General features: G+C 44.4%; 2 protein-coding genes across 24 annotated transcripts in view; both read right to left on the bottom strand.

Moving 5' to 3' along the window:
• Nucleotides 1–6: 6 nt before the first annotated feature.
• LOC6727803 lies at nt 7–1,705 on the bottom strand. The gene has a single exon (XM_002103128.4). It carries the CDS (start codon nt 1,612–1,614, stop codon nt 136–138), a length of 1,479 nt encoding a protein of 492 aa, XP_002103164.1. The 5' UTR covers nt 1,615–1,705; the 3' UTR covers nt 7–135.
• A 45-nt stretch (nt 1,706–1,750) lies between these two features.
• LOC6727805 (collagen alpha chain CG42342) overlaps nt 1,751–23,535 on the bottom strand; it is a 68,391-nt gene continuing 46,606 nt past the window's right edge. The window contains exons 3-18 of one of the 23 annotated variants that reach the window (XM_039295971.2): nt 22,922–23,001; nt 22,447–22,554; nt 22,258–22,326; nt 21,520–21,573; nt 21,222–21,392; nt 20,721–20,826; nt 16,842–16,939; nt 7,704–8,066; nt 7,523–7,591; nt 7,362–7,457; nt 7,250–7,294; nt 7,127–7,189; nt 4,102–4,128; nt 3,970–4,023; nt 3,493–3,690; nt 1,751–2,204 (exon numbers count right to left, since the gene is read on the bottom strand). In XM_039295971.2, the coding sequence (XP_039151905.1) occupies nt 2,139–2,204; nt 3,493–3,690; nt 3,970–4,023; nt 4,102–4,128; nt 7,127–7,189; nt 7,250–7,294; nt 7,362–7,457; nt 7,523–7,591; nt 7,704–8,066; nt 16,842–16,939; nt 20,721–20,826; nt 21,222–21,392; nt 21,520–21,573; nt 22,258–22,326; nt 22,447–22,554; nt 22,922–23,001 (1,667 nt within the window). In that variant the 3' untranslated portion in view covers nt 1,751–2,138. Of the gene's footprint in view, nt 2,902–3,492; nt 3,691–3,969; nt 4,024–4,101; nt 4,129–4,502; nt 6,926–7,126; nt 7,190–7,249; nt 7,295–7,361; nt 7,458–7,522; nt 7,592–7,703; nt 8,067–16,841; nt 16,940–20,720; nt 20,827–21,221; nt 21,393–21,519; nt 21,574–22,257; nt 22,327–22,446; nt 22,555–22,921; nt 23,002–23,535 lie in introns of those variants that run through there. The other 22 variants (XM_039295970.2, XM_039295964.2, XM_039295967.2 and 19 more) reach the window with 22 other exon arrangements.

The raw sequence follows: 23,535 nt of genomic DNA on the forward strand, positions 1-23,535 counted from the left end.
TAACAATATTACAAAATGGACAATTTATTCCATAAGCTCAGCGGGTCGAATATAAAGTTAGTTGATACAAATTGATACAAATGCAAAGTCTGCACTTCTTAGGAATGATATAAAAACATTGTTGTTGAGCTGACCCTAAAAGACTACTTGAAGCTTAGGATTCCCTTTCAGGATCTCGGTTAATTGTCGTGAGATAAAAGGACAACGCTCAACCGTTAGTCGGCGCAGTCTGCCCAGCGGTTTCGTCAACTTTGCAACGTCCTCATTGGATAGATCGGGCGAGCCACTCAGGTCCAGAAACTCCAAGGCAGGGAGTTTTTGCAATCCCATTAGGTGTTCCGGTGTAAAGTTCAGATTATGTAATATTAGGGTCCGCAGTTCTTTAAGCGGGGATAAAATACTCAGATCGAAGGAAATAGTGAAAAAACGTTCAAAAGAATCTATAATCTCCAGACGGCGCAGCGAATACGATTCCGCGATCGACGAAAGCATCAAGTTATTCATATGGTCGCCAGACCCTTCGGAAGACTGAATGACCAAGGTGTGGAGACGAGACAGACCGCCCAGCTGTATCTTCTTCATAATGTCGGTAACCTCGAGAACCTCGAGCATTGGACAGTAATGTGCGAACCGTTTGAACAGCTCATTTTTCGTAAGCTTGGAAATGCCAGAGCAGCGCAGTTCGCGGAGATGCGTCAGGGACGCAAGATTGATAAGATTCTTGGGCCGCAGTCTGTCGCATTTTGAAACATTTAAAATCTCCAAGGAAATTGGCAGAGAGTTTAAACTTTCGCCCCTAATGAAATGGTTCTGTGCGATGTCCAGACTCTTTAGTTTAGATAGCATCTGCAAGCAGTAAATTTGAGGATCTGCCAAGTCACAACACCTCAAGGATATGGTGGTGATATTATTCAAGCCATTGGCACCATCGAACAGGTGAGTCATGTGGTCTAGGCTGACTGAAATTTTGTAGAAACTTAGCTCTGCTAGATTTGGACAGCTTACACCCAATAGCTGCACGAACTCCAACATAAGCGTCCAATGAAGCGGGCCACCTTTTACACAATGAATGTGTTTTCCTGATAGCCGCATCAATATTTTAATGCCAAAGTCGTCCAGTGTGCAAACATCCTTCATATTAAGAACACGATTGTTACGACGCGACTCCAATTCGTAGATCGTCTTGAATCTTTTACAACTGGCGGCAAAGTTGAGACGGGCATTTAGTGGAAGATATTCGAGCACTTTATACCAAAAGTCATCGACAACGGGTATATCGTAGGCAGAAATAGTTTCTGATTCCTTCACCGGCGGTTCGCGCCTGGAGGTGCTGGGCTGCAAATAAAGAACATGGCCATACAAATGGTGTTTAGTCAACACCAAAACCTTTGCCGCTTGGGAAGCCTCTTGAAAAAGAACCGATCCCACTCTCTTATCCTTTTCCCATTGGAGATCCTCCACAGTTCCAAAACTCGAGAAGTGCTTCCAGAGTTGGCTCTTCGAAAAGTGCCAGTTCGCAGAGATCGTCACCAGTCGCACAACCTTGCGATCTTTGGTGTACACCAAACCATTTTTAAAGTAAAAATTTCCAAAATTTCCCTTCAAGCGGAACATTGCTTTTGATTTGGGTTTAATTCGATTTCAGAATGATTTTGGATTGACTGATTTCTCAAAGGTATCATGTTTTTATAGGACGTGCTTGTAAGTCCTATTCCATATAAAAACATTTCTTTAATTTTATCGATTTTTATTTTTCGTTTTAAATAGTGTTTTTTTTTTTTTTTTTTTTTGTAAAAATAGCTGGTTTCATTTCTGGCTTAAGGTATTCGAAATAGCTGTAGTGGATACAATTTATATAGTAGTAGGTAAGGTAAACCTATAATTAAAGGTTGCGACATCGAGGGGCCGGGAACGCCGAACTGGAGGCAACCTGGAGCAATTTGGCACAGATGCAGATACAGATTATACAGTGCTTATGATAGGATGTTTTTATGCAATGGATGTAGCAGCTATAGCTCTGTTCGATGTCTACATTTAACAATAACAAGTTACTAAAATTATAACCAAAGCGCTTAGATGGATGTGGATATTGCCGGGCCACGCCTGTGCTGCAGCCGCCGAGGGGTGGTCGCTGGCAATCAGTTTTTTGAGCGCGGATGCTGCAGCGCATTTAGCTCGTCCTTGAGCCAGGCCTGCCAGTTTTCCTGCTAGGGGCGAGACAGAAGTTCAGCCAGAAACGGCCGCATTTGGATGAGCGAATTTGAGCGAGAGTGATAGAGATGGTTCTAATGGTAGAGAGAGCCAGGACCCGTCACCAAGCTAAGCCAGCGTGTGTGTTAGCCAAACCAAAGGATAATAGTGTGCGTGCGCGTGTGCGTGAGGCAGTGGGAGTGAGTGAGGAATAGGGTTAAGGACAGAGATAGAGTATGCTAATAGCATCTACTTTGCAGAACCGTTAGACGCAGCAGCCACTTGGCATTTGTTAGCGCTAATTGCAAATGTCAACAGAGCGAAACAGAGCCAGGACTCGCAGCGGAAATCGGAAATGCTTAACTAGTCGTCTGTGTCGGTGTGCGTGAGCCTGCCTCTGTGCCAGTCCAAGTGCCTGTGTGTTGGTGTCTCTGCTGTGGGAGGTTTGTGGTGGTAGGTGGGAAGGACGTTGGTTCTTAGGGTCTGTTCGCCTTTATGCGCCTGTGTTTGCCATTTACTGGGCTGGCTGACTGCTTCCTTTTCTCACTCATTGTTATGCAAATTATCCTGATATTCATCATATTCGTTTTCATTATCCTCCGCCTGTTCGTCCTCCTCCTCCTCCTCCTGCTCGTAATCGCTGGTGTTGCTTTCGGGCTGCGTTACATCGGGCAAATAATCCTTGTGCACGGGCGTCGAGATGATTGGCTCCTGTGTTAGGTATTCGTGTGTTTTTGTGTGTTCGTGGGTGTGCGAGTGTGTATCCCAGTGTGTTGGTGTTAGTGAGAGTGTGAGTGTTTGTGCGAAAGCAAAAGTTAGTTAACCAACTTGGACAACAACAAGATACTCTACCAAGTAGATGGAGGCCACGAGTGGTGCATACAAAAGTCCCAACGATCAACTTTCCGACAGCCAATTGGGGTTGCACAGAAAAAAAGTATGTATTGCTTAAAGGCATTTGTAATCTTTCAGGTGCTATTTAAATCTTAGGCCATTTATGTGGGCAAATCAATAGTTCATTTTCTCAAGGAAGCACTAAGGCGAGAGGATATAATAGATATCCCACTTTTAATCTTTTATAAAAGAAAATTCTGTTCTTAAAAAAACTACCAAGATATGCGTGGGATTTATTCCACCAGCTCTATAAAAATAGGTTTCTCAGTTAAAATAAAAGTTACAATTTAAAACTCGAGACTATGGCAGATATATTCCCGATTTATAATTTTTTTTCTGTGCAAAGTTGGAGTTAGGGAATGGGGATTTTCGATGGCTCTTAGTCGATAACGAATAACGCATGCTAACCTTTGGCGGCCGCCATCCGCAGCCGGGCAGCGGCAGCCCATCGGCGCCGAGGGGGCAGGGGGCGTCCAGTCCGGGCACGCCCTGCTCGCCCTTGTCGCCGCGATCTCCTTTCCGTCCCCGCTTGCCGGGCGGGCCGGCATCCCCTCTGGAGCCCTGCTCCCCGCGTGGCCCCTCCTGCCCGGGAATGCCATCCGTGCCCTTTTGTTTCGATTATCCGGAGGTGTGTTCGAGTGTTTAACGGGGTGAATGGGGGAGGGTGGTGTTGTCAGGGGGTCAGAGGTCAAAAGTGGTTGAGGGGTGTTCGAGAGTTGTGCATATAGGTAGTGAACGACGCCAAGAAAGAGAGATACGCATGCAAACAGAGGTAAAAACAATAAAAATGGAGAAAGAGAATACACAAAATTAGCGACCACACGGAGTAGAAGAGCACTTTCTACGGAAATATCCTACGGGCAGTTAATTCCTGCAGTTGCTTACCGGCAGTCCCGGATCACCGCGCTCCCCCTTGTGTCCCGTCTCGCCCTGGGCGCCCTGCGAATACAGAAAACAGAAAACAGATCGGTTATTACCATATTGTTTTCACATCAGCGGCTGTTTCGGGGAAAATACCTTCATGCCATCCAAGCCCGGAGGACCCTGCAGCAAATGAAAGAAAAACAAGAGAATGGGAAAAGCGTGTGGTTAGCTCGGCGGCGTGAAGTGGAAATTCTGCCTCGAAAATAAGCATTAGATGTCCTGCGGACATTGTTTTAGTAAAAAACCATCACTTTATTGGAAATGCATAATTAATTCGAAAATTATGTTAGTTTCGTTTAGCCATTTTACAATTCGGTCATTCTAGTCATTCCATCGAACGTTCGCACATGCCAGAATTCACATTCGTTTTAATTTTATTCGAATCATACATTTGAAATGCAGCAGCACGGATAAAAATATTTCATTTTGTGTTTGTTGTGGGATAATGCACTCGAACATCGACATTTTGGTATATGCATGAATATAGACATAAATACACGTAAATATATATTTATTTGTATATTTTTTGTTCGTTTGCAAACTCCTCATGTTTATTGGGTAATTAACAAATGTACACTTAAAATTAGCGGCTTATTTGGGGTTTAACCTTTCGTTCGTCTACCCATATACGATGTAGATATTTATTGAGTTAATGTTAGGTTTTAATCGCAAAAACACAATTCATTATTCTAGCCTATTGATCGAGAAAGTTGAGTTCGTAGTTATTAAGTGAGAGAATCTAGAGATAGTACAGATGTCAAGTATCTATATAAAGAGAGAGCTAGATGCAAGTAAACACGTTGAGAGGTCAAAAGGGATAGAAAAAATTAATAATTAATTACGATTAAGTTACGTTCTTTACCGTTACCGCTTATGTACACATTTGGGGTTGTTTGACATTTAGTGGATTAAATGAAAATTGACATGCAATTTGCCTGTGTATTTTGTTTTCCATTTGGGATTATTACAACAACGAGACACATCTAATTGAAAACAAATTGACATATTCTTTCTGATTTTCGATGCCGTTTGCCGTTTGAGTAAACATTAAAGCTGCAAACATTTCCATTTGCCATTTGCATATTCGATAATTCGCATTCAACATTTATGCGAAAATATGCAGGGCTGAGGCCGTCAAATGGCAGTATATATACTCGTATATATACTTTTATTATCATATTTCCATGGCATTATTTCATTTGCATTGATTATGTTTGATTTTCAGGGCGTTTTATTCGTCCTTTGCCTAGTTTGAGCGTTGAAATTGAAAATGCTGCAGTTACTCGTAAATTTTAATTTATGCATTCATTTTTGTTGTTGTATAAATAGAATTGTTTTGCGTTACATTGTTTGAGATGTCCATGAAACCAATAGGATACATACTTGTGGTAAGATTATGTATTTATTGTTTTTTATTTCGCATTTCAGGAGAGAATCTCCAGCTTCGAAGCTTCTTCAAGCTTGGTTCTCAAATGAAAAGCATCAGCTATCGACTATAGAATTCATCTTTCGCCTAACTAGTTTCTGCACATTTGCTTGTTTATTGAAGTTGTATTCATTAACACTGAAAAATATGCACAATTGGTTTGGATAGCTCTTTGTTATCGATATTAGAGTACGTTGCCGTGTATGTATAAACCTCTTTTATGTGGATTTTGTGTGCCTGTATCTATTAATTGTAGACATCAAGAGAGTTCTGAATGAAAATATCTTACAATTCTTTTGTTTCGACACCTTTAATTAGCACAATTCCTAATTTAAACACACACTTATGGGATTTCTCTGCCCTTAGCCTTGTGTTTCACATTGAAGCTTTGGCAATAATGCTTTGTATGAACGAGTTCTATTCGAATATTCAGACATAGCCCATGGACGGCACCTAAGACAATGCAAAATGCAGCAGGAGCAGACGCAGCATAAGTGGCAAAGACTCATTCGGTTCAATTGTTAAGAATAATCTGATTAAGCAAGTAATTAAGTCACTTATGGCTAATTGCCGATGATTGCGACTTGGCTTCGTAATAATCCAGAAATTATTGCTTTGCACTCGGGGAAGCACTTGAAATTCAGTACATCCCATCGCATAATATTTTCACGTACCACGGTGCGTATGATTTATGCATTTTCAAGCGGCTTTCCTGCTCCTGCTGCAATTGCTTCGCATAGAACGGCGGCGAATGAAATGCAATTAAAATATTTGCATTGCATATTTGTTAGTTGGTTTGTTGTACAACTGTTTGATGTGTGTGTGTGTGGGGGTGGCTGTGTAAGTGGGAGTGAGTGTGCATGCTAGTGTGGGTTTGGGTTCAAAGTGTGTGTTAGTTGATTCGATTGATTGATGTTTGTAAATACGCTTCTGTAGACACACGTTTGTTTGCGCTATTTGATTGTATACATAAATACTTATTTGACTCTTGGGGCATTTTAAATGATATGAATATTAATTTTTTTCTCATGCGGCTTGAGTGGAGGGGGCTCGTTCGGTTTCGGTTCTTTGCCTTGTGCAACTAATTGATTTGCTTACTCGGCACTGACATGCTGCTATTTCGAATTTGATTTTCTGTACATGGGTGCGTTTTGTACAAATTGATATACATATAGTAGTACGCCTGTCATATACAAATTTATATATGGTATATCTATGCATAGACGTTAACTGAGCACATTTGACAAGCGTTGCGCGGCCTCTTAACTTTGAACATTGTTTTGCTTTGATTAAATTGAGTTTTTCATCTTAAGGACTTTCTGTTCGTTTGTGTGTGAGTGTATGAGTGTGTTTTGGTGTGGGTGTGCGTGTGCGTGAGTTTTGAATGGTTTTATTTCAAGTCGCATTTCATTTCGACTTTGGCGCAATGAGTGCTGGTTATATTTTTTAATAGGGACTGCCTTTTAACTAGTATTAGTAGTCGCCCCACACCTGTTTCAAGTAGAAAAAGAAAGAGAGATGAGAACACATAATTGGGTTAGTCAAAACGTTTAGTAACGAGATCCACGAGTACGAAAGTAACAAAAGCCAGGAGGGTTACGACTAGCTAAGCGGGATAATAGCCCCAATTTTGGTGATGTAACAAAATAAAAGCAAAACCGCACGGGTTTCCAGTGTTCAATTGAAATTTACCGGTATGCCAGCCTTTCCAGAGGGCCCAGAAGGTCCTGACTCGCCTCTCATGCCCATCGGACCCTGCAATTATATCATTTCATTATAATTACGGGCTAAACTTTGGGCTATTTTGCCACTTACCGGCAGTCCCATAGGTCCCTGATCTCCCTTATGTCCCTTTTCACCCTGCCAACGAGATTTAAAGCAGATTTAGAGATGCATATCTAGAGATATCTGGCCTATTGACTCTTACCGCATCCCCCTTGCGACCGTCCAAGCCGCGTTCTCCCTGACTGCCGGTGTGTCCTGGCGGACCCATCGGTCCTGGAGGTCCCGGGGGGCCATATAACTGCGAAGGAAATTACATCAGGTTGGATTAATCCACAAGGTGGTGGGTGAAATACTGTGGCTTACATATTCGATGGTGGGCATGTGGGGGGCATCGGACATCCCGTCATCCTGGCGACGACGCATTTTGCGGTACTGTAAGGGAGTTGGGATTATTAATGCTCAAAATAGGATTCCGATTGTGGTATAGGGTCACGATAGCTAGATAGCATACATCCTTAAAGAACTGAACTCAGACTGTACTTACCGAGTCACCACGATCGCCCTTGTCCCCCTTGACGCCAGGGTAACCTGGAGGACCTGGTAAGCCCGGGGGACCCATCAATCCAGGTGGGCCAATATCACCGCGATCTCCCTTTTCTCCTGGTGGACCCTGGTATCCCGGCAGTCCCGGTGGTCCTTCGATGCCCGGCTCACCGGGCAGTCCGTCCAATCCTCGTGGACCCAAAGATCCGGGCTCTCCTGGCTCACCAGGTTCTCCCTTACTGCCGTCCCGTCCATCGCGTCCATCCTTTCCAGCGATTCCTGGCGGTCCAGGTGGACCTCGCAACAGTGTCACCGGCGGATCGTCGTAGTCTTCGTCTATTTTGGTGCCTCCGGGTCCGAATATCTGCGCGCATTACAAGTGCGTGTGTGAGTGCAAGGGTTGGAGAAGAGAAGATGGCAAATTTAGTGGGAAGATTAATTTATGCCACGTGGCACCGCCCGAGGCGTTGCACGCGCTCGTTCCACACGCTTTGATGGGGAAAACAAAAGCGGCGCGTAATTCGCAGGTAAGAAAAAAAAGTTCGCCCACAGGAGAGGATTGGGATTTGGATGCGGATGGGGATGGGGCGGTTTTCGTGGTGGTGCGGCGTGTTCTGGTGGCTGTTCCGCAGCGAAAGTCTTTTGTGTGCCACGAAATTGTGTTAAGTGCAAGTTGGAGCATCCGTGCCATCGCACCAACACCACCACCACCACCACCTCCTCCTCGTCGCCCATACTTCGCATCCCGTTGAGACAATGGCTGCATAGAAAATCTTTAGGCCCGTGGAGCTCTGGTGGGTGAGCCGGGCTGGTACGGGGCCTTACGAGAGTCGAAAATAAAGTCAAGTCAGCGACAGCGACTTCTCTACGTGCTTCGAGTGCCTGTGTGTGAGTGCCCCCCGTTCGAGTGTGTGGGTGCTCTTTGGCCCTTGCCATTGTGTGCGCGCATGTGTGTGTAAGTGAGTGAGTGCATTGCGAAAGACAATTAATCCTTTTTTTTTTTTAGCCGTGTTTTTTTGGTGGGTTAATGTGCACGCTTCGGGGCAAATTTGCAAGGCACAGACAACCAGGCAAGCCCCAAAAAATACATAAAGTCCAAAGTTTCGATGGGGCTTAAACGTGCACTGCTCAGGGAAAGGCATTTCGAAATTAATGTCTTAAATCGGGATTTAGTCTGAGCAGTCAGAAGATAAAGGTTGCAAAAGTTTAAAGGTTGCAGTTTTATTATAATTTTTTAAAACTAAGGAAGACTGGTAAGGCACTGAAAATAGCTATGCCTTATTAAAGTCTTTCATTGTAAAGGCTTTCTTGTCTATGAAGTGCTTTTCTTCAGTGCATTGTGGCTGGCGGGAAATTACCAAAAGTTTTTGGAAGGCGGGGGCTTTCAGACCGCATTGCACCCAAACAAAAACCCCTATTAGGCGAATGCTAAGCGACATAAAAGGCAAACTCCCGCTAAAACAACGAGTGCAGCGGAATATGTTAAGGAGCCATGGAAAATGGCTAGAACAAAGGCAAATAGGGAAAACCACTTACACATGTGGCTCAAGTAAATAGACACACTTGTCGTTTGCTAAAATATTCAATCGCATTTGGGCCCAAATCTAGTTGGAAATAAAATGGGCCTCAGCTCGGCATTAAAGCTGAGTCCTTCGTGGAATTAAGGAAAACTGCTCCCCTAGTAGTAATGCAGGAAATCAGATTGAGAGTATCCGTTTAGTCCGTTTGGTTGTGCATATGCATTACGTTCAGTTGTTCAACTCTATCCGGGCATTACGCAATTGATCCTGTATCTGTATCTGCAACTGTACTTGCATATGTATCTGTGTCTATATCTTTGTCCCTGTGGAAGTGTAATTTCCTTGCGGCATGCCCGGGCATGTGCAACAATTACATTTTCTTCTGTCACAGGAAGTGGCGTACTTACAGTTATTAAAACCCGGCAACAACAGCAAAACAGCATAAGGACAACGGCATCAGCGAGAAGGCATAACAATGTAAGCGCTTAACGCACACTTATACGGACAGGATGTGGCTTGGCATATGCACAAGTTGTTCGTCCTGCGAAATGGCGACAGACAAAAGGACGAGGCGGCAAAGATAACTGTGGTCTAAGGACGGTGAGGCAGGAGTCCCTTCCTTTTCGCCGCAAATGCACTTCCCAATTTCAACTTTTTCCCTCTTGCCATTTTCTTTTTGCCCCAGGAGCTCTGATCTGCATGTGGCTCCTGAGCAGGTGTGTGCCTCCTGCGTGTGTGTGTGTGAGCAAGGATGCCAGCTTCTGCGTCAGTTGGCGCTTTGTTAGCAACTTTGGCACATTGTTCCTAATGCGGAACAGGGGGAATTCGCCAGGGTTTCCTTCTCCGTTCTGCCTTGGCCATTTATAGAGCAATTAAAGCGATTTGAATTAAAGCCGAGTGCTTAACGTTTGCCGTCTGCTGTAATTAAGGGACACTTTGAGGGCTTACGTGCCCACATTTCCCCGCCGGCCAGTCAATCGATGATCGCAAAACCCAGTAACGCAAGTTGCCAAAGGAAAGCGGCAGTCGGGGTTTAAAGGCTTTTAAAGCCAACTGCCGGCAGATAAGGCAGATAAATAACATAAATAAGAGATACGGATACAGATACAGATACAGATGCGGAAAGCGGCAAGTGAATTGGGCAGATGTTTGTGGAACCCGGCAAGGACGAGTGTTGGCGCAGCTGCCTAACTACGATATCCGATGGAAAAAACATCAGAATGAAAACGCACTGTGTTTCAGGCTCTGCCTTTTCGAGAGCCCAAAAACCAATCGGCTTGCGGAGCGTAAGTATGTGTGTGTAAGGAAATCCATTAGAATGTATCAATATTTGTGCGGGCGAGCGCCTCGGGTAGAATTTAATTTTCAAAGCACCCAAACACCGTCACATACGAGTATATGTAGATATATCTATTTGCGTGGGAAGGTCCTCTTAAATTATGCGTAAATATCGAAAATATTTGCACAAACGCCTTCCAATTTAACGCACAAATGACGAGGCAAATGAATTTTCCAATTCCGCAGTCATGGCGTTTTTTAACTCCATCCGTTTGGGCGCACCACCTTTTTTTGCGTACGTTTTAGTTGTCAATGTAAATTGTAATTGTAAATTAATTGCCCCATCTCTGATGGTATGTCGTTACGTCTGGATTTCTCCCAGTATGCATCCGGCGAAGTTTTTACATTTAAAGCTGGCAGGAAAACGGAGAAGGAAAACAGACAAATGGCCGCACGTAAACGCGTTAAATTGAAAATCATTTTGATCTCGACGCGACCTTTTGCGGATGTCGCTGAATGCGAACCAGATAGAACGGCGAATGGCAGGATGGCGACCAGAAGGACCAAGGCGTAGTACCAGGGGCAGAAGGACGGGACCTCATCGGGATACTCGCCTTCAAGTACAACATGTGCCGCTGGTGCCCTGCGTGCGCGCATATTTTTCACAATTTTTCATTTTCCCCGGCAGTTTGAAATTCTTTCTTTCTTTGAAATTTCATATTTTTCCCGAGCCATAACAACAGCCAGTGGGAGCGGGAAATGGCGGAAAAAAGCGCACTGAACGACCAAGCGTCCCGTTCCGCCCATCATCCCATCGGCCCATCGCCCCATCCGCCCACCACCTGAGGTGAAAGTTTTGCAGCCCGTTTCCGGCTCACATACACCCACATATTCCGTGTACTCCGTGAACTCCGGCCAAAATCCCGGCACTTCATGGCGTGTAATGCGTTGCGCGTTTGCCGCAAAAGTTTACAAAATATTCGACGGTGGCCGAGGGGAAGTTCCTTGGAAGTACGCGAGCGCATTAAATTCGTAATACGTTCCGCCTCGCATTGATACCGATTACAATGGGCGATTTGGGCGATAGAAGGCGGAACTATAAACAATCTGAGATGATTGTTTTCGTTATGCAACACAGTCTTTATAGAGTAGATAAACTATAAAACTATCATAAAAATTACAAATACGGAAGCGATTACAGTTTTCGATCTCCCAACTCTGCCAGCCCTATTAAAATAAAGTTTTTTTGATTCCCAAGTTATGAAATAAGTACTGATAAAGTTTGTTACTCCAGCTCAGGAACTAGTATCCACTGAAACGAACTCTTTATTTATTCCGAAAAATAAAAACCAGCTAAAAATACTGTAAGAAATTGCAAGACTGCACAAATTATGAGCTAAACTATCATAACTCCATCAGCACGAAAAGTAAAACACCCAATTACATTTTCCCTTTGACATTCATAAATGAATACTTTTCAGTTTATAATTGGCATATCGAAGTACAGAAAGGAAGTAAACTATTATAACGTAAAGTAGATTACCCAATTACCTTCCTTCCACCTCTGTCATTCATAAAAGCTTTAATTTTCAGTTTATAAGCGTCGCTTTCAAAATAAAATCCTTACATATATTCTCGTCTTTTGAGAATATATTTTATTTATAGAAAATTCAGTGGGGTGTAGAATTCTATTCGCAACACCCACTGTGCCAAAAGCTCAAGAGGAGGAAGTCAAGTCCTCTTGTAAAAATTTCGCGTGATTTCGTTTCGCCCCTAACAATGTAGCTGCGGTTTCTCCGGTTGCCGTGATATTGTAATATGTATGAAATTCGGAAGTATTTAGGGAAATCGTTGTTAAAGATTTCGTCGTTTTGCCTCCGCTGCCGCTGCTGCTCCTGCTCCTGCTGCTCCTTGCCATCGTATTCGACGACAACAGTTCCACATCAATGCCAAGATGGCAGCAGTTGGCATTTGTGTGGTTGGTTGTTTGGTTTTTAGGTTGGCAGAGCGCGTTGGTTTCGTATAATTTTGCTACTTTTGCATGCACAGCTCCCCTTTCCACTTTCTTCATCTCATTCCGCATTCTTCTCTGCCTGACCCAAACCCCCACAAACACATCCCCCCATCTCGAATTTCCAGCTCTGGCGACCCCAAACCCACGTCAATGTAACACGCGTGCCTATAAATTTCTATGAGGCCGACTAACTTGGTTGAAACTGGGAGTGGGAGTTTGCAAAGGAAAGGAAGTTCAGCATTGGGGGTCAGGGGGCATTGTCGTCGCGTTCCTGATTCCGTGGGTGAGCCCGGATTTCTTTATTCAATCGCTTTTGTGACTCCCGCAACGCTCTCATCATCAGCGGCCATAAAATAAAAGTTACGCACACCCTTGGGGCCAGGACATTACCCGCACACCCACATGCATGTGTACATCCATGTGTGTGTACCCACCCACGCGTGTCCTGCGGCGTGTCCCACGCTTGACCGGGTTTTTTTCCGGCTTTTCAGGCCCGTACACAATCGGGCCTTCTCTCGCATTCAATATAAGATATATGGACGCTGACCGCAAATAATTGCCGCAGACAAGGAAAATTGGAAAATTGCGCACAAAGAAGGCGAAATTTGCATGCGGCGCATATTTCAATGAACAATGACGTAAGCACACATCCACATTGCTGGCTAGCCATTTGGGCTGGCTGGCGCTTATCAAATCGGAAAATCAGAAAATCGGGTAAAATCGTCCAAGGAACGGAGAAAGAGAAAGTCGTCTCCACTCAAGCTGAAGCAATGAAAATCCAGGCAATGAGCCCAGGATCCGGAGTTCGGTGGTGAAAGTGCTAAGCTTATTGCGTCGTTTAGGCAACACCCGACAACCAACGAATTGGCCAAGTGGCAGCCACAGCTATGAACCCTTTGAGTGGCAGACATGAAGATATGTGTATGGATGTACGAAGATACATACATATGTACATACGTGCAGGATACAGACACACACTTGCATGAAAAGGTCCTGGCCCATTTGGATTTCCGTGTAAGCAACCTTAAGTCTTTGATTTGCCGAGGAAAGTGTGCCAAGCTCTCCTTCTGCAAAGTTTCTGGGATCGCATTTCCATCGGGCGGAGACCGTGTGACGTGTAGCGAATTGACAAGTTTTCCTCTTTTCTTTTTTTTTGCGACTTTCGCAATTTTTATGACTCCATTTACTTAGACGAAGTCGCAGCCGGCTCGGGAAAACTTTTTGGTTGATAAGCAAAGCGAAGGAAAGCCGGTGCGGGTGGGGTGTTAAATTTATGCTGATGTGAAGGGCCCAAAAGACAACAAACTTGACATGGGCCTTGGCTGAGCAACGATTGTAAAATACATTAGCATAAATTTGACATAAACGCTTCACAAACAGTTTCTTCTGGCTGAGATTGCTGTCAGCTAACCCACATCCACATCCCCATCCCCACCCAACTGACTTATCGTTTCAACTTTATTAAACCGGGATATATGGATGCGGAAAGTGCAAATCTGCAACTGCTAAATCGAGCCATGACACAGTCGCTTTAATATTAATTTAAATTTTTAATACGATGCCCGCTCGTAAAACTCGTGTTTGTGCTGCGGGCAGAAATCTTTTTTTTTTTTGATACCCTATAGCCAAGGGGCATTTAGCTTTCGTAGCTGGGCGGATTATTCATGGATTTTTCTGACAGCTGACTTACTTTGCATTTGTCACTGGGCTTAGTTTGTCCATTGCCCATTGGTTTTCGCTCTGAATATAGGGCACACAATCAACGGCTCCTTGTACAATGCTGCCTCACGCCTCAGTACACACATCGAATTCATTTCATATGCCAACCCGTCATCAGAATCCCCCCTCGTCTTGCCCCCACACCTTGCCCCTGGCATGTGGCAATCTATACGAGCATTTTATTCTGACGAGGCGACGAAAATAACATGTCAAATTTATAATGCCAGCAATTGCGTTATGCTTTTTTTATGACGCCGACGGCTAGGCAATAATACCCCAAAAAAAAACTCTAGGAGGAAAAATGGAAAAATGGTTTTAGCCAAAGCCAGATGCTGTTGACGAGCAATGGATATATGTTTTTCAAAAATAGGCCAGACACTTTTTACGATTTGCTGAACTAATTATGGTAGAGTTTTTCACCTCGCAATGGGCCAAATTTGGGAAATGCAGGCACACAATTCCCACCGATGCAGCTCCAGCTACTCACATAATTATCATTATTTTCGTAGGCTTTTCTTTTCGCAGGGAAATCGATCGATGAAAAATCAACTAGCTGCCTGGAAGACGTCACGTTTCCACCGAAGACGACGGCAATTGTTGCAAATCATTTTTTATGCCTTGCACTGCCTGCGGTGCGGCGCATGACTGCGAATATATAGTTATATCTGTTGTTGCCGAAACTTTTGTTTGTTTGCCAAAGAAGTCGGCCCACAGGCAGAAGCCGTTTGCTTATGACTTTCATTTGTTTTGACATCACGTTGCTGCAGTTCGCTGGATTGGGGAACTTTCCAGTGTGCGGGGGGCTGGGGGCTCAATATAATCGGCTCATTGAAACTCGCTAGCCGCCTGGCAGCTGGGTAAGATCGAAAAGTTTTATGAAATGCTTAATAAGTTTTCTTATTTCGGAAAACTATTTTCCATTGGACAAAAAATTCATTCCAAATTTTTGCAAGCGTGTAGCTTTCGCAACTGGACTGGAATTTAAATATTCTTACTAAAGCATGTGCGCAACTCTTTAAATGAATTTAATGCCAACGTGCCTCGGAAATATTTTGTATATATTCATTTGAAAGCTTGACATTTTTGCCTTCTGTTATGTGGTGGAATTATTGCAGATTTTCATTGTTTAAAACTTTGAAAATTTGTTTATTCGGCTTATCCGCAGGATGTACATTTAATATATAAAGTCAGCAGAGTTTATTCATGAAAATGAAATTAATATTCCGACCATAGGTATTTCTGTAGATAACGCTTATGCTTTTATTTCCAGCTCGATGTCTTTAATGTCTTTTTGTTTCTCATCTCATTATCTGGTGAGCTTTTCTTTGCCATCAAGTGCTGAATCTACCCTCTCTGGCTTTGAACCCATAAAAGAAGTTCAGCACGTTGCCGCCGCGTTTTCTGTTTGTTGTTTCGCTGCTGGGCGTATTGGAAGTCGGTTTGTATTGGCCAAATGCCTGCCGCCGTTTCTTTTTGGCATTACGCGTTATTAGAAAAGCAACAAAAACGGAGGCAACAGCGGCTGCCGTGACTTTGACTTTGCTGCACAATAATCAGAACGCTTTCCTTGGAACCCCTCCATCGACCAGTTGGCTACGTGAAAATGGGCAAAATGCGCAAATGTTTGCGCACTGGTTGAGCAGCATAATACATAAACACAGAACGGAGCGGAACAGACAGAACAGAACAGAATGGAACCCGAAGCCAAACCCCCAGCTGGATGCGAGGAAACTCATCCGTGGCGTAGCAGCTTCGCCGGCGGCGCTTATGCATTTTTCATGGCGCACACAAACACGTGCTGGCCACACATATTCATATATGCGCAAAAAAGAAAGGCAGCGAAATGAAATGAAAATTCCATCCGCCATCGCCCCGAAGAATCGCGCATCCATCAACACGTCAAAAGGGCGGCAACAGCTGCCGCCACTTGGAGTGCCAATAAAAATGTTAAGTATCTTAGGAACTGTTGACATTTTCTTGGGGGGCAGAACCATAACGACGAGATAGTACTAGATAAATGCCTTCGATATGGCACAAGTATTTCCAGGGAGGCGCCGCCAAAAATCCGAAGAGACCAGATTAGCAGGCGAAATACATAGTTTTTTGGGGGGTGTTGTTGCCAGAAGTATAAGTATCTGCCAGATACTTTTATTTTTCGTATCTCCCCTTGGCAGCTCGTCAAAGTTTCGCTCCACACAAAACTGGTAACTGTATCGCAGGCAGGACTCGCACTTGCTGTAATGAGTTAAGTAACACGTTCTCCGCAGCCGTGTAAACATGCTCATTACACCGACTGCCAACATGCAGGTGAAGCCATGCGGAAGGACAAGTTTCGGGTTTACCCTTCTATGTTGGTATATTATGTAGGCATATATATGTGGATATTTACACCCGCGGCGTCACTAGTATTTACAGATTAGCATAAAATTAACGCACACGCCCACGCATTTGTACAGAAGTAATTTACATGATAATACACTTCTTGTTTTCGAACTCAATTTATGGCCTGCGCCGTTGAGTTTCTAATTAAAAATCGAGTGGAATCAGGTTTTTTTTTTCCATTTTTTTCCTGTTTTGTTCAGCTTTTTGTGGCGTGTTGATTACTCACCCGCTTGCCTCGTTTGCCGCGCGGTCCTTTCTCGCCGGGAGGTCCTGCTGGTCCAATGGGTCCCGGTTCTCCTCGAGCTCCCGGTTCTCCAGGCGGACCTGTTCACAAAATGTTAATTTCAGCGAATCGCTTCTAGTGACAGATTTCAAAATGCGAGCAAACAATGCCATGAATATATTCGGTTACACAGATACACAGATCCCATATATATATATATAGAAGTACAGACACAGATACAGATACAGATTCGGATCCGCCCGCAAGTGTTGTGCAAACAGTGGGCGTGGCCTTTGTAATTATACGGCACCGAGAGCTCAATAATGCCGCCTTCCCGCTACACCCCTTATGCCTGATTTTGTTGGTTTTGGTCAGGAATTTGTTCAACTGGTTGATGATAAGGGACGGACAGGCTCTTGATGGTTGAACGATGGTCGGGGCTTAGTTGGCAATGCAAATTGTTTATCGCCAGCGAATGAAATGCCCCGAGTTCACAGTGGTCGCAAGTCAATGGTAAATGGTCGTCGGTGGCAAATAGTTCAAGGCCCCAGCTTCATCCTATGCTAATGACGGCAACGACTTGACCCACTTAATGGTATTCTATGTACATATACCAATGTATATATATATCATTTCCATACCTTTCCCTTCGACGTCACTCCGATGCAATTGAAATTGGAATGCAAACAGATGCAGAATAACAATTTAATATGCATAAGCTGCACTTTTGCTGGCAGCTGCAAAAACAGACCTTATTTATTCCACCGCCAAGGACTCGCATTCTTCGTTGAAGTAGGGCAGAAATTGGATCTGTGTATATGGAGCAAATACCCCAGCTCCGGCTTGCAGCAAATCCAATATGCGCTCATCATAAGATTCCGTCCTGAGAATTTACAATCTAGCTAAACGCGGGGCTATTCGCTCAATTTGCGTGCTTTGTTCCAAAGCCGCGATGGCTACATTCTGACCTTTGGCCCACTGTGCGACCGACGACCAACCTGTTTAGTTAGAATAATGAGAAATTGCCTTTTTTTTTGGTTTGTTTGGCATGGCCATTAAACCAGACCATTTGCGCAGCCAACAGCAAAGGGAAGGGAGGGGTCTCATATCGTAGATAAATCCAATTGTGCGGCTTGTCAAAATGGGCGAGGGCATGAAAGATATAGTGAATTTATTAAGTTCGTAAAATTGCTGTTCAACGCAAAAGGACCTCGTCCTGGCGGAGAGCATAAATTTACCGGTCCTGCCAGCACAGAGAGATCCTCCGATGTCGCCTCCCATTTGTTTATAAAGCATTTGTCCGCAAGCCCCATTGTCTGGCCTGAAGTTTTCTATTTATGCATGCATAATTCAACGTTAAGCATTTCAGTCGACAATTGCAACAAACATTATAAAAACTATATACACAGACTATGGCCAGCCAGAGCAGTCAGGATCCGAGCTGAATTTTGGATTTATAGTGTCCAGGATATTGGATTGCCGGTCGGGCGGCTTAGTGTTTATTTTGTTTGCGCTGGCAGATGAAATGCCCGAGATAAGTTTTAATTTCATAGAACGGAAGCTGCCGCCCGAAGACGCAATGCAATCAGGCAAAAAACCAAATGAAATGAAATTCAAATAAATCATGAAATAAATTGAATTTTTTGATATTACAGCTGGGTCTATTGCTTTTGTTTTCTGCCAGCCAGCTCTGCTGCCCGCACTGAGATTTTCCGAGACGAGATGGACCGGCATTTGCCGCCTGAAGGCGACACATCCAATTGCCCAGGGCTGCCAAGTCCACACACAAAGAAAGCTTAACTAATTACGGGCCCGATAAGATAAGCCAGGCCAAACTGAGCAGAGCCGTCGAGACCAGACGCTGGGAATGCCGGAAACAAATGACGTTCCATTTATTCAAATCAAGCCGAAGTTGTGTCCCCTGGGTAGCCCGGTTCTTTCCGCTGAATTTGGGGAAAAATAAATTGCAATTTCGTGTCCATCAACGCACCAGGGAAAAGTGGATGGAGTTCGAGCCTACAGCTCGGCGGAAGTAATCGAATGCAACTGAAGCTGCAATTGCTACTGCCGACAGATATCGCAGCATCAGATCTTCCAGCAAGAACTCCAGCAACAATGGGCCGGCAACACGAGCATCGTCATCGCAATCACATCGAAATGCCACTGCGACATCGAAGCACTTTGATGCCAGCCACTGATAAGTTGGTGGAAAGGAGGGACAGTGGACGAGGGGTAAGTGGCACACGCGGGAGGGTGGATGGGCGGAGGGGCAGATGGGCGTGGGTACTCGTAATGATGCGGGCTGCTCAAACCGCAGCAAAGCGCTTAATTGATGGCGTTGCTTGCTGGGCTACGAATGTTCAAAGGCACTAGGGGCACTCAATCACGGAAAACTTAAATAATAAGTAAAGTACAATTCACACCTTTTGTATAAATTATAATTACTGAATTTGGTGTAAACAATTAAATTAAAATATTTAATGTTCTAGTTGTTCTAGTTCTTGTATATCAGAGTAACTGAAGACATTAATCCCAACATATATTTCACCACGGATAAGTCCATAAAGCAATGTAAGACATCATATACTTTTATGTAATTTAAAATAAATTAAATTAAGATTTTATTGCTGGATTTTAAAGTCAATTTGGTTAATGGACATTCAATGTTGTGTTAAACGTAATTTCAAGTGGGCGTAATTGCGGGGCAATAAAGTGAGAATACCAGAACCGAAATTGAATTAAAATTCTATTCTCCCAATAAAACCTCAGCGACGGATCATCAACACCATCAATCCGCAATCCATCATTGGGTTAAAGAAATTTCCAGTGTCATCCGTACAAGAATTTTATGGGCCATCAATCCATCTACCACATCCATCAGCCTGAACTCGTACGATTGCTTATTTATTGGACGCACTGAGTGCCCCTAGTAAAACAATAGTACAAGCTGTCCCACTGAGATCGGGAACTAACCCAATCCAACCCAATCCAACCCACTCCATCGCATCCAATCCCATATTGTTGTACTCCAACTCGATGGTAGTCATGCTAATGAGCCGCTAAAAGCAACATAAATGACATAAAGTTGCATTTTTACGACTGCGGCCAGTGCCACAAGTTCTCGGGGTCTACAAATTTTTACGAGAATCACTAGATTTGTATTTGATTCCCGTGCTCGTTTCAACTATTTTGGAACGGCATGTTTTTGGGGCTATTTTCGTGTATTAAATTCGTATAAAGTGCAGAAATGTGTTGGGGCCGGATCATAAAAGCGAGCCGAATGGAAATTCCATTGTTGTTGTGGGCGGAATGCCAAACTCCCAACATTTCTATGCGCATTTAATTGACGTTGAAGTCCGAACTGGGCGAACAACAAAGGTCGTAAAAGATATAGCAAAATGCAGCAGCGGAAAATGAAATTTTAAAATTTCCAAATATGGCAGAGTCATCGAATAAAATATTTAAAATATGTGTGAGGTCATAAAAAACCGAGGGGAGATATGTGAAAAGCGAGCGATGCCGCTCTGATTTCCATTTAGGCGAGTCGACCAAAAATAAAGGCACAACTAATGGGACACCGCGCTAGTCAATGGCTCTATTAATCGAGGATGGGGGTATTGGGTCTATATTTCGTGTTCCATGTGACCATGCTCTGTGTGAGCTGTGAGAGCATTTCCCAGTTGCGGATGACAATAAATTAGGCGACCCGCAGCCGCGTGGCCACACTTCAAAAACTCATCGAACGATCCATCGATTCGATGCCCGAGCTGTACAACAAGTATCTTTGTATCTAAATCTGTGTATCTGTATATCCGAATGCGTTAAGTGGCTGTTGGATGATGCAAGCACAAACAAACACACGCGCCTTCAGCTGGCACTTACCAGGTGGTCCCGCTGGTCCCGGCGGACCCTCGATGATGCCAGTGGGGAACTCGTCACCCTTGATGGTTGTGGTTAGTCCACGATCGCCTCGATCGCCCTTGTCGCCCTGGAAAGAAGTCAGCCGCCAGAGGGTGAGTGAGTCATTGTGGAAATTAAGTGGAAAACCGAGAGTCAGACAGCCTTAATGCATAAATAAACGATAAATACTGCGGAAAACCCGAGACCCGCACCCAACATAACGACATCAAGTAAATGGGAAAGTCGACAGAACAAAAGAGGACGACCCGACCCGACAGGATGACAGCGAATCACTGGGCGTCACTTAAGTCGTCGCCGTGTTTATCCAACAGATACAAATAATGCATTAATCCTGGTGACATCTTCCTCCCCAGAATCTCGTTATTGTTATGGGTGTGTGCGTCCTTATCTGCGCCTTTTGTTTCGGTTTTCTTCTTTGCTCTCATGTACGCTATTTTCGGTGAATCACCGGCAAAAACTCACCTTCGTGCCAGGTGCACCGGCAACGCCGGGCGGTCCTGCGACTCCTGGCTGTCCGGCCTCGCCCTGCGGTCCTTGCGCTCCGGTTTCGCCCGGTGGTCCTCGCTCGCCCGGCACACCCGGCTGACCCGCTTCGCCCGGAGGTCCTGGCGGACCCGGCTCACCGGGCTCTCCCTGTGAGGACGAGGAAACATGTTTATTAGCTCAGGATCTCCCGTCGAGTTGACCGACGGTGGGGCTCGTGCAGGATATAAACTAAACACAGGACATGCTGAGACAAAGGAGGTGCAAGACAACTCACCTTCAGCTGTATGACTGTGGAAGCGGATACATTGACGCCTGCTTCTTGCAAGTCCTTACAGCGTCAACCATACCAACCAAAACAACAAGTTTTAATGTAAACATAAAAATATATTAAAAAACCAAATGGGTTATTCAAAAACAATGGTTAATAAATCATCAAAATAAAGTTAGTTTCAGCTGCTGCAAAAGCTAGATTAGCCAAATTAAAAGCAAATAATCCAAATTAAAAGTTCTTAAAGGGTAACTCAAAACTACGGAACAAATAGGATGGAAATTCCATTAAAAACTACCAAGGGATCTGTCCGAAAACTTGCCGCTGCCAAAGGAAAAGAAAGAGGGAAGGGAAAGTCTACCAAACTACGATGTTGCAACAAATTTATGGCGCAGTTTAAACAAAAGAGCCAAGGCAGCAGCACAACAGGACAACAGACAGGAGACAACTTAAAAGCATTACAAACGAGAATGAAGCGAGACAATAAACACAACTCTACACAACTAAGTAAAAGGACGAGAGGACTACGATGACTGGACCAGAAGGACAAATCCAGAGACCGAGCGACTCAGCCAAGGACAACAAGTTGCAAATAATTTGTTGTATGCTACGGGCTGCCATCTCTGGGCCATCTGCATTTGGCCCCTGAAAAATGGTCTTGACCATGCCAACGTCTAAAGTGTAACGAGGAAAGGGGAGCCCAAGTGGCAAAGAGTACGGTTGATGAGTGGGTGGTGGCAATACCTTAACAGCAACTATCTCCGCATAGCCCAGCGTGCCGCCATGCAGCGTTGTCACCGATCTCTTCAGACCCTAGGAATGCAAAGCAATTTAGATCCGGTTAGACTCTATTTAATTTGTAGCCAGGAATTGCAGCAGCCTTAGCGGATTTTGAGAGCTGGAAGTGGCGGCGGAGCTGGGACTCCGACTTACCTTCACGGTTTGGAAGACATCCATGCCTGGGTGGCCGACATCGCCCTTCTGGCCCTTGTCTCCGGGCTTGCCCGCCGCGCCCTTCTCCCCACTGATGCCATTCAGGCCCTGGATAACGAGAAATGTTTAATGTTAACTTAAATAATAAAACCATCTTCAGCTTCTACACATTTGGTTTAATTTTTCCCATTGCAATGCTCGGAATTGCAACTTCATTAGAGGAGGATGTTTAGTACCATTATACCAGTTACATAAAAACGTGTTTTTAGTTCAAGTTTAGTTAAGTCGGCATATTGTGTCTTTAAATATGAATCATTTAGCTTAGTATCAAAATGAAGAAAGCATATCTGTAGAGACCGATATCTTTTTTAGTTGTGTACAATTTGTTTAATATGTTACGCATCCGATTGTCAACTTCCAATTGGAAGTTCCTTGAGCATATGGACTCCATTTCCTGTTCTCAACTGCTACTTACCGGATCGCCCTTCTCGCCGCTATCTCCTTTCTTGCCGCGCTTCCCTCGTTTTCCCGGTGGACCGGGCGGACCTGGAGGACCTGCAATGGAAAGTTTCGAAGTTAGTAGTGAAAAGCAATCTAAAGGTCGCCTCATTAGTTGCCCATTGAACTTGCCGCTGACCCACAGGAAACTGGTTGGCGACGACCAGTGGCAAGCCATTTCCTTGGGTCACATCTCTGTGGCCCTCTCGCGAATCCCCATTTCCCCATTTGCCGTTAAGCTACTTTTTTGGGCGTTGTTTTTTGCGCAATTGGCGCAAATTCATTTAGCTGAAAAATGACTTTTCGCAGCATTTTGTCACGCTGCGGGCTGAGAAGCTGCTGCTGCTGGCGAATGGCGGGCACAAAATATTTACAACCACTTTTGCTGCTATTATTTCGGTGCTGCAAGGAAACTTTATCTACCCAAAGGATCCAAAGGAGCAGCAAGGAGCAGGACAAAGCTGCAGTCGATGCTTTTCAATTATTTCGCATGCAATTTTCCATGGCATAAAACTCCGAGCCGAGGTCCTTCGTGTCTTGTAATTTTCCACTGCTGCTGCTGCCAGTCTGCCCATGGCAATTATTTTTATT

This window comes from Drosophila simulans, chromosome 3R, assembly GCF_016746395.2.
Source record: "Drosophila simulans strain w501 chromosome 3R, Prin_Dsim_3.1, whole genome shotgun sequence".
Taxonomy (NCBI): Eukaryota; Metazoa; Arthropoda; class Insecta; order Diptera; family Drosophilidae; genus Drosophila; species Drosophila simulans.

Excerpts from the sequence above, each read along its gene's own strand:
- LOC6727803 (XM_002103128.4), bottom strand. The coding sequence starts at position 1,614 with ATGTTCCGCTTGAAGGGAAATTTTGGAAATTTTTACTTTAAAAATGGT.